Source organism: Carassius carassius, chromosome 5 (assembly GCF_963082965.1).
Source record: "Carassius carassius chromosome 5, fCarCar2.1, whole genome shotgun sequence".
NCBI lineage: Eukaryota > Metazoa > Chordata > Actinopteri > Cypriniformes > Cyprinidae > Carassius > Carassius carassius.
In genome coordinates, this window is record NC_081759.1 from 39,289,701 (window position 1) to 39,305,480 (window position 15,780).

Genomic DNA, 15,780 nt, shown 5'->3' on the forward strand with positions numbered 1-15,780 from the left:
ATAAATAAATAAACAATTTGTGCTTTGTACAAATAAAAATAAATACAAATAAACTGTATGTGCTTTGGGTTTCAGTGGGGCACGGTGTTCACTTAAAAACTCTATCATGAGTTGCACACCATGCATCATTCGCGAATCTGCAGCACATATATTTATTTACGGTACTTCATTCACAGTCTAATCGCACTAAGCCATATGGCTTTATTCTGGTTTTATTTCGAAACATCGTACAGCCCTGCTCTAACCAGCACAGCACAAAAACAGCACTTGACACGGGAGACTCACATTTGATTTCACTAGATTTTGTTGTTAGCATGTTGCAAAAGCTAATGGTGCACTTATAAGCATCAGCACACAAATACTGGGTAAAATACTGTTTTTTTTTTTGTTTTTTTTAATCAATACCTTTCAGTGTTGGAAGAAATTAAATGCTTCATAATGGATTTATTCACCAAGCTTATTGCAGTGCATAATGGGATTGGCATTTTTTGTAAAGTAAACAATGCATCATTCAATTTTTGCCTTACAAGGCATCATAATAAGTAGGTTGCCTTTTTGGAAACAGTCAAGAAAGCACTTGTGTTTGTCAGAAATGCCACCTCTGTAGGCAGCTGACTAGCTTTCGGATCAAGCAAATGAAGGTGCAAATGCAGCCACATCAACTGCTAGACATCAACATCGACATATATTATCCAGAAAAACTCAGATGCTTAGTATGTGTGATTTAATGTTTGATTGTGTCCCACTGTTTGCTATGTTTACATCCTCATTGTCAGTGCACTATTCTCTATCACACACTCACACACATGCAATGACATGGCTGTTTGTTTTTGGCGCAAAGGTTGCTTCGCCCTTTACGCCACGATCTGCAAACTCATCTCCAACCGACAAACCCTGCTAATCCACCTGTGTAATCCACCATGTGTGTTTGTTGGTGTGTGAGTGTTTAGTCTCAGGATAGGGGATTGATTTAGAAGGGTAAACTCCCTGATCTGAGTCCCCAGTTAATTAAATGCCAATTGGATTGGCCTGCAGACCTGAATGCTTCCTGTGCGGTGTCCACTCTTACTCACACACAAATACATGACCTTTCTCGCTGTTATGCTCACATTGTGGTCTTGAGAACCAAAATATCAATTGGCAGCACTACTATATTTATGCGTGTGTGTGTGATTTCTGGGAAATGGTGCAGTGACGGTCTGTTTCTGTTCTTTAGTAATGCAGCTTTACTATGGCCGTGATTATAATTATGAAAGGACTCTGGCAGAACATGCCATGTGACTTCTATATTAGAAGCCATGTGATCACTGGCCTGAGATATATTACATTAACATTTATTCATTTGGCAGGCACCCCCTGGAGCATCCTGGTGCATTGTTCAAGGACAAATGCTGGATGATTCACCAGTTTTTGGAGTTTGAACCTAGAACCTTTTAGTTACCAACTCTGATCTTCCCTAACATGATGATAGGAACATTTAGAATCTGATTTTATTTATTACATAACTTTATACATACGCTAATGCTTGTTTAAGCAGGCTTGAAAAGATGAAAACAATTCTTTAGTTCTTACACGATAGTGGAGTAGTTATGTAAGAGCAGAGCAGCAGCTGTGCTGTGAGTCTATGGAAACAGGCTGTTTTACCCAGATGTTCCTGTTCTCAGAAGATCCTAAAACAAGAGACAAATATGTTTCCTTTGAGTAGAGTTGTTTATGGAATGGTTGGACATGACTCTGATTCCAGGTTTCTAGAATTTAAAGAGTTGATTCCAAATACATTTTCTTGATTCCTAAATAAAAATATTAGACCATGTGAGATGTTTTTAAAGGAAGAGTTCAGACAAACAGAAACATTTTAATGTACTCTTCCTAAGGCCATCCAAAATGTAGATAAGTCTGATTATTTTGGGGAAATTTAGCATTACATCACTTGCTCACCAGTGGGAGCTCTGGAGTGAATGGGTGCCGTCAGAATGAAAGTCCAAACAATAATCCACAAGCCATAACACCGCTCCAGTCCACCTATTAATGTTTTGTGAAGTGAAAAGTGTTTGTAAATCCATCATTATCGATAAGAGTCCTCTATCTGTAACATTGCTTTCTCCAGTGCAAAAGTCATGTAGTCTGAATCAGGATAGAAATATGCGGAGCTGAAACAGTTCTAAACAAATGTGTTGGTGGATTTTGATGTGAGAGGACAACAGGGGATGGTCTTTTTTGCTGGAGGAAGTGTTCTTATGGATTATGGGCTCGTATCTTTCCAGAAGTAGGCTAATGGTTTAATGTAAAATGCCTTAATTTGTTTGTTTCTTATAAGCACACAAGACATTAATTGTTGGACTGGAGTTGTGTTGATTATTTGTGGAGCTGTTTGGACTCTTATTCACCCATTCACTGACTTTAGAGGATCCATTAGTGCACAAGTGATTCAATGCAACATCTCTCCAAACCCGTTCAGATAAAAAAACAAACTCATCAAGTCTTGGATGGCCTAAATGGGGGAGTAAATATTCATCATGTTCTCATTTTTGAGCAAACTATTCCATTTAACAATTTAAAAGTCTTATCTACAGTTTTATGATTGATATTATGAATCAAAATTGATGATCCTTCGAGTGTACAGTATGATTCATTGACTTAAAATATTCCACACTAAGGTGGGCACCTCCTGCTGTTGTAATGATGTAACCTGCTGGAAATCAGTAAATGAGTCTTCTTGTTGAGCAGAATCAAACGATTTGAGTCCCTGGGATGAATCAGAATCCTCACAGCTAGCTAATAAGTCTCTTCTGGGATGTGTGGTAGTTTGATAATCAAGACAATCTCAAAGTCATTTCACACTGAACATTTGAGGTTGACTCTCGATCCCCAGTGTCTCGAGAACCATGGAATCAGTTCTTTGTTGGAATAAAGAACTCATGCAGCTCAATGGCTGATCCATATATATTGTAGTGAATGAGTTGCGTTTATATATTTCTCAAGGTTATTATACAATAAGATGACACTGAGCCATAAGCTTGTATCTGACATGTAACCAACTGCTTTTTCCCACTCATGTTTTTTTGAGAAAACAGCAGTTGCTTCGATGTTTCTGAATTAACTTCTTAGGAATATTTCCACAGTTTTGTATAGATTGTATACAAGCTATTTTTATTGTTTGGAAGAAAGACACTTTATTGTTCTATTCATCCTTTAATTCACGGATGCAGAAGTGTAATTAATTATGTGGAGAACAGAGCAGAGTTATGCATTTACTTCTAATGAATCTCTGTCTCTGGTCATTAAAGGTCATGTTCTTTTACCACAGCAACCTGTTTACATCACCTGCTTTCTGCTCACAAATATGAGGTGGCTAGGCAACTTAAATTTGATTCAGTAACCAAGGATGTCTATGTGTAAGAAAGAGACTGATATACTGTACTTTGTAATGTTCTTTGTTGTTCAGGTATAATGTCAAGTCACTTATATATTAGACAAAACATGGCAACTGTTTTCTTTACTTTTTCTCCACCAATGGCAATAGTACTAAAGTATCTCACATCATTACCACACCAAGCTGTACGTGTATTAAATGTATTATTATAAACTAGCGTCTGAGGAATGCAAGCTCAGAAAAAAGAGAACGGATCTTTTTAGAAATAACCATACATTAATCACAAATAAAAAATGTTCTTAAATCCTTACAGTACTTAGCCAAAGCACCGACAACAGACTCTGAAGAAATAGTAATGCCTGACCTTGAAAATAAAGTGAGAGGGCAACTGAGGAAAGCTGGTAGTGTTGTATAAGTTAGGAAATCTCACCTCTGATGTTTCCAAGGCCATTGAAAGGCAGATATAGTGGTGTGTGTGTGTGTGTGTGTGTGTGTGTGTGTGTGTGTGTTAATAAAGTCTGCCTTGTCTTGCCAAGGTGAGGAATAGATGAGTCAGCAGACAAGTTCAGAGGACAGAGGTTTATCAATAAAAAATGCACATATTTCTACTGTAAACTGTATAGCTAATTGTAGGCTATACTGTATACTTTCTAAAGTACATAAATGTACACAGATATTGTTTAATGTGCATTACCTAACTAATGCATGAGCCATTTTATTCCACAGAGCTTTACTAACACTTTAAAACTCATTGAAAAAGTGTGATATACACCCCCATGTGGTTGCTTTTCTAAATTTGGATGTAGAATTAACACTAAATATTAATGTGAGTCATCTGCTGGGGATTTTATGCCTGGTAGTAGCTGATTATTTATTAAACGGGTAATAAAAAAGCAATATGTTATCATTAAGGGGCTGCATTATCTAAATTAAAAACAAAAATGTGTGTTTGAGCTTAATTTATATGAAGTTAAGTGAATAAGTTTATGAGTGTATTGTTTAGGGTGTTCAGATCCTGTGCTCTTGATTTCCTTAGAGTCCAGTATGGGGAAGGCATTCATTTCATGGTGGTGAAGCCCAGTAATCTGGCAGCGTGGGAAATCAAGCAAGAAGTAATGCCTGGCTCCTCCTCCCTGTCCATGTTCTGCCAAAGAAAGGCCAGCTCAACCAATGAGAAGTAAGTACCGTTATGATGCCACTCACTGCTTACTCCACCAGATCAAGTCTTGTTTTTTTGTCTGTGTATTACAGTATTGTTTTATATGTTTACCAATTCAGATGCAATGTTCTTTTGGATGAATCTCAAATAATGTTAACAACACCATATCATGAACTGAAAAATAAAACTTGAGTATGTTTTCAGATAAATTGGTTTCACACCATTTTTTTTTGTTTCATGCAGAAATCTTTTTTTTTTTTTTTTTTTTTTTTTTTTGTGATTGTGGCATAATTTTATGCTAACATAACCAAGAACATTTCAAACCAGTTCTCATTACCATATTGCACAATTTTGTTCTCTTTACTGTGAAGTGAAACTAAATATTTCAATAAAACATTAAGCATTAGCATGCTTAAAGTAAACTTTGATAAATAATAATAATTGTATAATTATATTACAGTTCAAAAATACCGGGGTAGTAATGAGAATAATTGTTGAGGGAACACATGCTTAATTGTCATGAAGATGTCACATGGAAAATAAAATGAAAATTGTATATTATATATATATATTGAAAATATTTAAATGTATAAACATTTATATATATATATATATATATATATATATATATATATATATATATATATATAATATTATAATGTTTAAATAAAAGGGAGTGTTAAGTACTGTACAAATACAATTATTTTGTTGTAAACCTCAAAATAAAATGCTAAAATTTTCATAATTTTCAAATGGTTAAAGTGGTCTGAACTTATTTTTTATTTCGGTCGCACATGCGGACCACTTTTGTGCACCCTTGTATATTGTTATTTTGGGAAGAAATGGACATGTTTCCATGAGAATGACTATTTTATGCTCTGCCACAGAATATATGATGCATCACTTAAAAATTTCACAGCATTTAGAGGTCTTATTGCTTTTTCGTTCTGTGAACTTTTTTCAGTTTGTACAATGAGGTTGGAATGATTAGCTCCAGGGCTTCTTAATCTGGGCTCCTATTTCAGTTTCTGCCACTCACTGGCTCTTTTTCTTCCTTTGAGGAGAGAAAACTCTTCAGTGTAACAAATTCCACCTGAGTGCTTTTTAATCACTGCACACACTCTTTGATTGATTAGGCCTCGCGAGTCCTCCTCCATGGATTTCCAGCGCATTCGCTTCGTCTCTGACATCTCCTCTGCTTTCTCGGCCATTCAGCGATTCGTTGGCGTCTCCTCAGCCCCGCTGTCCTCCTCCTGTGCAAATTAGCTCTTTTCAGTCCCTATCGTCTTCCCGTAGCAGTCACCCTGATGACGGCGCCACCGCTAGCACCGCTCTAGGTTAACTCCCCAGGCAGTGCGAGGAGGTGGGTTAGGAGAGAGGAATGGCGGAATGGGAATTCTAATAGACGTTTCTGCGATTTATGGGAGTCTGTCCTGATATCCAAAGCATGTAGAAATCTCCCAACGGCATGCGGAGTGAGAAATTTACGACCCGAGCGTCACCCTAAAGCTGTCATCGTAGCCGGTAATTGCTCGGCTCTCGTACTCATGTGGTTTTTATACGGTGGGGAAAATTGGTTCCTGTACTTAAATGCTTCTCTGATTCAGTTGTTGCAGTGAGTCACACGCTGACAAGAGAGATGGAGGGAGAGAAGATGAATAATAAGAGAAAAAAGAGATGCTTTATTTGTTTATTCTGATCACATGTTCAGCTGTCGCACAAACACAACACCTGGTGAGAAGCAAAGGGAAAAGTTGTGTTTTTGCCATTGAGTAAACATAGGGGCGACACTCCTTCCCTTTATATCCCACCATTCGGTGGCGCATGCCATGAATACAGTACACTTAGGAGTCCTGGGACTCTTTTTTTAAAGCCTTAGAGGCGTATATCCCATGTGTTGGTGTTGTGAGATCTAGATATGTCAGATAAAATATGTGACCCTGGACCACAAAACCAGTCAGAAGTAGCAAAAGCCAAAAATACATTGTATGGGTCAATGTTATCGATTTTTCTTTTATGCCATAAATCATTAGGATATTAAGTAAAGATCATGTTCCATGAAGATATTATGTAAATTTCCTACCATACATATATTAAAACATTTTTTTGATTTGTAATATGCATTGCTAAGAACTTCAATGGGACAACTTTAAAGGCAATTTGCAATATTACAATATTTAGATGAAATTTGTTTTTGCACTTTCAAATTCCAGATTTTCAAATAGTTTTATGTTGGCCAAATATTGTCGTATCCTGACAAGCTAAGTTCACACATTATGCAGTTTCTTATATCAAAAGTAGCTTATTTAAAACATGTCAAATGTTGCAAGAAATTAGTGTTTCACAAATTGAATGTTGTAAAAATAATATTTTAATAATTAGTATTTTTTTTATTTGCACTCTTTTTGTGTGTAAAACTGTCATTTTTTGTGCTTGTTTATTTTTTTACATTTATGGTTTTGTTTTAGTTTTTGTATTTTTTTTTTGACATGTCCCAAATTTTTGTAATTGTTAGAATTCTTTTTTATTTTATTTTTTTATAACCATGATGTACCATTTAAACTATGGAAGGCATTTTCTGCCAAATTTAAATAAATAAATGAATTGATTAAAATTAAAATTAAAACCAGATTAACGATTTCATTACAGAAAACTGTACGCAAAATATGTGACAAAATTGAGAATGAAATTAAATGATTTCATTTTCACGGTGACATACCTGTCAAATTGAAAAATAAAATGCAATTGGTGATTTCACATTTCATTTTCAATACAGTCTCGAGGCAAGACTGCCAATATTAAAATGAAAAGCAAACGTGAAAAAGAAACTACACATACAGTTTTTACAAAGCTCTTTATTAACGCTCACGCAATAATAGTGACACAATTCAAATTTAAATGTAAATTTTACTTGTCATTTTAATTCCTCTTTTATTTCACTGTTTTCATTTTCGTTTTCATTTTCAAAGACAACCTGCATGCAAATTATATGTTAATGAGTGGGTGTGGCTTATTCAAGTAACGGCGCTAGAGACAATCTTCGAAGTCTCGTGTGCATGAGTTGAATGGTGGTTGAAACAATGTGTGAAACGACATTAAAATGTGAATATATTGTAATCGAGACATGGCGAATCTGTTAGTGAGCTTTTGCGGGAAGCTGCTGCAGCATTAGAAGGTGGAAGAAACAACCAGCATGCGTCAAATACCCTCGACCCACTGCAGTTCCTCGGCCTGAGCCTCCACGAGACTCCCCGGAAAATCTGCTGTCTGCTGAGTTTGTGACGGCTGCAAAATGTCCAAGTGTATCCAAGATTAGGGCTGCTCCGATCACGATCGGCCGATCGTTAATGCGCATCTCGTCAGTAAAGCCGGTTCTCTAATCAGCGGTTAATTCCATCAGCGTTTATTGGCGCATCTTCTCAGTTAACAACGGCTCTGTGTAGTAACAGCTGCTCTATGTGAAATCACGCACCTGATGGAATTAACCGCTGATTAGAGAACCGGCTTTACTGACGAGATGCGCATAACGATCGGCCGCTCGTGATCGGAGCACCCCTATCCAAGATAGATTCAACTCGTAGCAAAATGAAGTCATTATCATCCGAAATGTTTGCTAGCTGGTTTAATTCTGCAGCTATACTGGCCATAACCGCCATTATAGCTCCTCCACGTAACAACGTAATTGAGCCACACCCACTCATTAACATATAATTTGCATGCAGGTTGTCTTTGAAAATGAAAACGAAAATGAAAACAGTGAAATAAAAGAGGAATTAAAATGACAAGTAAAATTTACATTTAAATTGGAATTGTGTCACTATTATTGCGTGAGCGTTAATAAAGAGCTTTGTAAAAACTGTATGTGTTTCTTTTTCACGTTTGGCTTTTCATTTTAATATTGGCAGTCTTGCCTCAAGACTCTATTGAAAATGAAATGTGAAATCACCAATTGCATTTTATTTTTCAATTTGACAGGTATGTCACCGTGAAAATGAAATCATTTAATTTCATTCTCAATTTTGTCACATATTTTGCGTACAGTTTTCTGTAATGAAATCGTTAATCTGGTTTTAATTTTAATCATTTCATTTATTTATTTAAATTTGGCAGAAAATGCCTTCCATATTGAACATTTGGTTTAAGAAAGATAAAAAGTTGAAAATAAATTAAGGCCATTTATAATGTTACAAATTATATGTTTCAAATAACTTCTGAACTTTATATTCATCAAAGAATCTTGAAATCACAGAATAGAAAAATGAAATGAAAAGTTATCACGGTTTCCACATAAATATGTGGTAAAATAATATAAAATATAAAAATACTTAAACTGTTTCCAAAACTGATAATACTAGGAACCATTTTAATTAAGCACCACATCAGAATGAATTCTGAAGGATCATGTGACACTAAAGTAATAGCTAAAGAATATTCAGCTTTGCCATCACAGGAATAAATCTGTTCTCTATTTGTAGAAATGGTCCACTGCATTTAATGCTCTCCTCTGTTCCTCATCTTTTCAGAGCTAGTTAAGCCATTAGATCCTTTGTGTCATCCGTCATGACATACTACTCCCCTCTTGTGTTGTTGACTGCATTTCTTCAGAATGTTGAAATAGCTTTGGATGTTTACGACAAGTGACCTTTGGGTCATGCATTATCAGTCCAACTGTTAGAACGTGAAGAAATCTGAACAGGGAGAGAGCGAGAGGGAGTGAGGGATGACAATCTTACGGAAAGAGGAGAGAAGACTAACGCTCACCGTATTGATTTACTGCCACACACAAGCAAGCAGAATGAATTTTCAGAGCCACTGCTAATGAAAATATGGGGAAATAAAATTAGAGAAGTCTATGGGTCATTGAGAGCAGAGATAGAGAGAGAGTCGAGCACAGAATAGTAGACACTCGCACGCTGGGTTTTGGCCTAAATATGATAATGTGAGTAAATGTGGTAATAAAAACTCAAATACTTTCTCAATCACTTAAAGCAGTAGTTCACTCATGTATTCCAATGTGATTTTGTGTCTTCCACTGAACAAAAGAAGTAGAATTTCTGAGGTTTTTCAATGAACGTGAATGGCAGACACTTTTAAGCTCTGGATATGACAAAAAAAGCACCATAATAAGATTGTCAAGCTTTGGAAGACTGGGAATTATGCCTGTCAATAAATTAAACATGCATTAAACTAACAGCCCTGCTTGGAAAATAGCACATAAGCCATATGGACTACTTTTAAGATACTTTTACGGCAGTGATTTTTCCACAACAATGTTCAATATCCCCATGACACCAATTCTTTGTGATTTACTATATTAGGATTAAGGATAGGCTTGCTGCGATAGACAGTGTTGGCGATGATATATATATACCATTGTTAAGCTGTTTTTTTTTGATGAAATTCATTTAGTTAAGTTAGAGGACACAGCAATTAAATCATGCATCACAGATCAGATTTCATTTATCATGTGAGGAGAGCGAGTCGAGCTGACTGACAGAAGAGTGAGGTAAAAACAGACAAGACGATGTCGGAAGAGTTTCAAAAGGAAAGATTTAAAAGTGCCTGTTTTAAAAATAATTAGTGAATTTGTGTAATTTAAAAATAAGTGATTTTGGAAGTTTTTTAAACATTCGTTTGTGATTAATTTCATTCCACAGTTATTGCTATTTACATGATTGTTTATCCCGTCTGTGCCTCCAAACATTCTTACTCGTTTTGATAATAAACGTTCTACGTTTCATAAATATTTGTTCTTCATTTTTTATTGATTTTTAGTTTTGTACCTGTACCTATTTAAACTGTGTAAGTTATTTGTTCTTTTATATTAGGCATATAGCATGGTGTATTTTATTTGTTTTGTTAATAAAACTTCTATGTTCTACGTTGTATTTTGTTGTTGCTTGAATTGAATAAAATCAGTTGATGCTGAATTGCTACTAAAAGTGAAAGTAAAATGTGCACAGTGCTTTTACAAGCTATTTAAGCAAAGAAAAGTGAGGGAAAGAGGAAAAACTCAAACGAAGATTCATATGACCCCCCCACAATGGTGATTTCGGTATTACCGGTGTTGTCACATGTCGATTAACCGGTGAAAAAATTTCCTCACCGTTGCAACCCTAATTAATAAGAAATTAAAAAATATTTTTTACTTACAGTTTCTACCCCATAAAATATTTTAGAACTTGACATAACTAAAAACACTATATTTATTATAATTATTCCCATAGACTTTTCCGGGTCTTATATTTTTAATGCATTTCCTTCTCATATATACCGTATTTTTCAGACTATAAGTCGCACTGGACTATAAGTCGCATATATTTAGGACCAAGAACCAAGAGAAAACATTACCGTCTTGGTACATTTCTCTTTTTGATAAGTCGCACCTGACTGTAAGTCGCAGGACCAGCCAAACTATGAATAAAAGTGTGACTTATAGTCCGGAAAATACGGTATATATGTTTTTTTTTTCTTCAAGATTGTTGGTGATAACAAGAAGAATAGGGCAGGAAATTTAAACTTGTTTATTTAATTGGTTGTTTCGGATTATTTTTCTGTACCTTTTTAGGCTCTTTTTGGAGTTTTACAGGTTTATGGTGGTTTTTATGCAATTTTTTGAGCTGTTGCTAATCTTCTGTTTATTCCTTTATTTGCACTATGTGAGGCAAATGGTGGTTACACACCTGTGCAATAATCATGCTGTCTAATCAACATCTTGATATGCCACATCTGTGAGGTGGATGGATTATCTCGGCAAAGGAGAAGTGCTCACTAACACAGATTTAGACAGATTTGTGAACAATATTTGAGAGAAATAGGCCTTTTGTGTATATAGAAAATTCTTAGATCTTTGAGTTCAGCTCATGCAAATTGTGGGCAAAAACAAAAGTGTTGCATTTATAATTTTGTTCAGTGTAGATAGATAGATAGATAGATAGATAGATAGATAGATATATGCTTTGACATCCATTTACAATTTTCTTTTTTTCTATTTTTTTTTTTTACTTCCTTTCTCTTTCTTGCTTACTAGTTTCTTTTTCGCATGTACATGCTTAAGCAACTGTGTTAAACTGTGGGGCAGTGAGCTGATCAGTCTAGGACACACACCACATGACTAATGCATCACTTTTATAAAAACTCAATGTATTTATACGCTGATGGCTACAGTCTAAGGGGCAGAGCGAGAGAGAGGAACGAGGTTAATAGAACAGGGGCAACAGGACAGGCGAGAGGCTAGTGATTCCTGCCTCCGTCTGTGTGTGGACGTCTGAGAGAGACAGAGAGAGAGTGTAATGGCTTGTATACCAGAGTGCTCCACTGAAGCATAATGCTGTAGAACGGGTAACCCATGACCCAGCAGAAGTTTACAGCGACATCTCAATGCACACTAGCCAAATGCTTTTAGACACAAGTCTTTAGACACAAGTCTTGTATAGCACGTGGAACTAGTTACAGTTTTTTTTTAAAACGCCACAGTAAAAACTTTTCAGCCCCGTAACACATATTAATAAGGCTATATATTATATGCTTTATTTTAAATCTGAAATCTTTTGTGTAAATGTTTTTACTAAACAATTTTAACAAATAAAAATGCCAAGTGTTGACTTCATGGAGAATTGCAAAAAAGGCTTAGTATCTGGAATCTCACTGTAGAATGATTTATGACAATTATCTCTTAATGTAGTTTGAAAACAGTAAACAAAAAGTGTAATGAAATGTTTATGGTTTTCATTTAGGTAATTTGATTATCGTTGGCCATCTGCCACTGTGCGAGTGATTCTGAATCAAGAGCAGCTCTGCTGTGTGTTTATAAAGTCCATTCATAGTGTTACTCTGGTCATGAATTGCTCTTTGAAACGCTTTACAGCTCTCCAGGGTTAAATCACCAATTGTCCTGGTAGATTTGTGAGCATGAAGAGAGATGAAACATTAGGAAAGGCCCTGGGAGAACTAACACTGACTTACAGCTTATACTAGCGGTCTGTGTGTGTGTGTGAGCTGTGTACCATTTTCATATTTTACTACAAAAAAAGCTCCACAGAGAACAGTGCACAGTGAGGCTTACAGACACAAAGAAAGAATAAATAATCTTACACACTGTAGTATATGCATTCAAAGGCCCAGAGCTCATTCAGATACACACATACTGTAAAACAGTGTGCTTAAAGAATGAGGCTGTGTCCTTGCTTTCATACCTGTTTAATTTAGTATAGAGTATGCAAAATTTGTATTAGTGTGGCAACGGCCAAAGGTAACGGCAAGGACTGTAGTACATTCATATTTATCTCAAAAGCAATTTCTTGGCTTATGCAGGAAGTACATAACAAAAAAAAAAATTAAGTTTGAGGTGAGTTTTTTTTTTTTTTTTTTTTATAAATTGTGCTTTAATTCAGCCGAGACTTATTAAATTGATCAACAGTTACAGTATAATATTTTACATTTTACAAAAGATTTCTAAAATTTATTCTTTTAAACTTTCTATTGATCAAAGAATTCTGAAAACGTATTTTTCTATAAAAATATTAAGCAGCACAACAATTTTCAACATTGACAATAATAATACTAATACTAACAACAAATGTTTCTTGAATACCGAATGAGCACAGAAATGGACATTTTAATTTGTATTAATGTTTCACAATATTACTGTTGTTACATTATTTTTAATCAGGTAAATGCAGCCTTGATGAGCATAAGATACTTTGTAAAAAACAAAAAAAACAAAAAAAAACTTTTTTTATACAATTAAACTATTTTATTTTTTGGAAAATACCTGCATTTCACCTGAGCTTTAAATTCCGTAATCAAATCACATTTAAATCTGTAAACGTTGAAGTAATTATGTATTTAAAGGTAGGGCATTTAGCTAAATGCTGATGCTAGTACACATTTAAAAAGTGTGTCCTTTCATATAATCATAAAGTGCACAGTATAGATATGCAGCCTGTTTTCTGGTAATATAATTAGTATTTGTGTCCAGGGGGGTTACATGTTGTTTTATTCTTAGGCCACGGATGTGGAGGAGCGTGAAAATCCACAGATGTGTCTTCAGAACTGAAGCTGCTGAGGGGCCTGTTTGTCTTATTTGTGTATATGCTTAGGGGCTACATGTGAACACAGGTGTGTCTTTTTTTTTTTTTTTTAATCTAACTCTTTATTAAGGACAGAGAAAGAAATACCTCTGGGCCTCCCTCCAGTACCACCTCACTTCTTAACAGCACACAGACAAACATATGCAGCTTCAAAACTTCTGAAGCGCATCACCTCACTCCGCTAATTTTCTCCTGAAGTGCCTTTTCTTGGATGAACATTAATAAACAGCGGCTAATTTCTTCGCTGCCCCTGAGACTTTGGATTCATACGCGGCTGATTTCAGATGTGAATACCCTGAGGAAAACCTTTAATAGACTACACAAAGAAAAAGTGGCCCACATCCTTTAGCCTCACATTGGTTTGGCCAAACTATAGATGAAAGAAACATAAACTAATTGAGCTTTTCAAAGTTTTAAGGGGACATTGTATGATCTTTAAACATTCTAACTAAATATTCTACCAAATAACTTTGAGCGTGAACGTGTTAATTGTGACAACTACATTTATTCTGTTAAAATCTGTGACTGTGGTTCGAAAATATAGGCATATGCAACTGAAACGAAACTGTATTGTGTATTTATAACATTAGGTTTATTATTGATATTACAGAAATCTTATCGGTTTCATTTATTTATTACTTACAAATATGCATCATATTAAGCTTATTTATTTGTTACATCTGTGTAGAAAATGAAATATTTTTTCATATGGCATCCATTTCCATTCAAGTTCATTGGCATTGCATCAGCATTCTGTTAAACATCTTTTGTGTTTCATGGGAGAAAGGAAGTATTGCTAAGTTTAGAATTGCATGAAGGTAAGTAAATGATGACGATTTACATTTTAAATGAACTATTCTTTTAAATATATTAATATCTGACAAGCGGGAACCCACATAGTACGTAGTTCCATATGAGAAAGTTAAGTTCCTTTTGTTCTGTTCATGTACAGAAGGGCTTAAACAGGTCTGTGAGTAAGACCTCTCAGCTTAAAACTGGATAAGCAGGATACATATGTAATACGGGAAGAGTAATTTTAGGAATTATGCTTGAGAGTTTGTTCATGACTCAGGCTTGGGCACACATTTTCTAGCTCTCCAGTAGATTTGTCTCAGGCTTTAGAGCTGGCAAAACTGAGCAGGATTTGTCAAAACAGGAGCCATGGACATGCTGCTTTCAGAAATTGCCCACTGGTCAAATAATTCATATATTACAGGGGTCTTAAACCACCACTCCAGTGGAGACTCCAATGGTGATTTTATCCTAAAATCTAGCCCGCAAACCATGCATCCATAATATTGCACTCCATTTGCATGGTTTTCTGTTTTATACTCGTGTTTACAATAGAGTATGTAAAGTTTAATTTGAACTTATTTAAAATTTAGTAAAACAATTTAACTTTTCAAATTAACATGTTTGTATACACTGCTGTTGTTTTCTTTGAAGGTTTACCATGGCTGCATTTAGTTGAGAAAAAAACAGTAAAAACTATAATATAGATCTGTAATATTTTTACAATTATGAATAGCTGCATTCTATTTTAATATACCTTTATAAGTTATATAAGTTACAAAAAAAGACTTCTTCTTCATAGTTGACATAAAAAAACATCCTGCAATGCCAGCATCAGTCTGCCGACTTCTTTTATCTCCTAATGCACACCACCCAGGTGCCATCCAACAGTGTTTAATGCAGGGTGTAAATGGACTAATTGGTGTCTTAGAAACATACTGTATTATGATCCCATCACTCAAGCTATATTTGGAGGTATATATGTATTCTGATGCATCCTGGACAGCACCTGTGTACCCACCCCTTGATTAAATCCAATCACAAGTAGTCACTGGAGACTGCTCGTTGAGATCAGGTGTAAACAGTAATTTGTCTCGGCTGACCACATGTGATCGGATCACCGGGGACAGATGTTAACACAAGAAAAAAGCTGTGTGTGTGTTTAAACATGGCCTCCCTTTTGTATGAAGTTCAGTGTTGTTGAATGAGTTTAATGGAGGGGAAATCAGAGCAGGTAAAGGACATTCCTCCTGTGTCCATAATAGAACCAATTAGTAATATAAATGCCTCCTGTACTCTCAAAGGGAAAAAAAGAGCCAGTCTCTGTCTGCTTGTGAGTTTTTTTCTCTTCTTTTTAGACTGTA

General features: G+C 35.3%; 1 protein-coding gene across 3 annotated transcripts in view; it reads left to right on the forward strand.

Annotated features, from left to right (window-relative positions):
- LOC132141599 (transmembrane protein 132C-like) overlaps positions 1 to 15,780 on the forward strand; it is a 204,609-nt gene that overhangs the window by 102,467 nt on the left and 86,362 nt on the right. For all 3 annotated transcript variants that reach the window (XM_059551266.1, XM_059551268.1, XM_059551267.1), the window contains exon 3: positions 4,410 to 4,550. In XM_059551266.1, the coding sequence (XP_059407249.1) occupies positions 4,410 to 4,550 (141 nt within the window). The remainder of the gene's footprint in view (positions 1 to 4,409; positions 4,551 to 15,780) is intronic.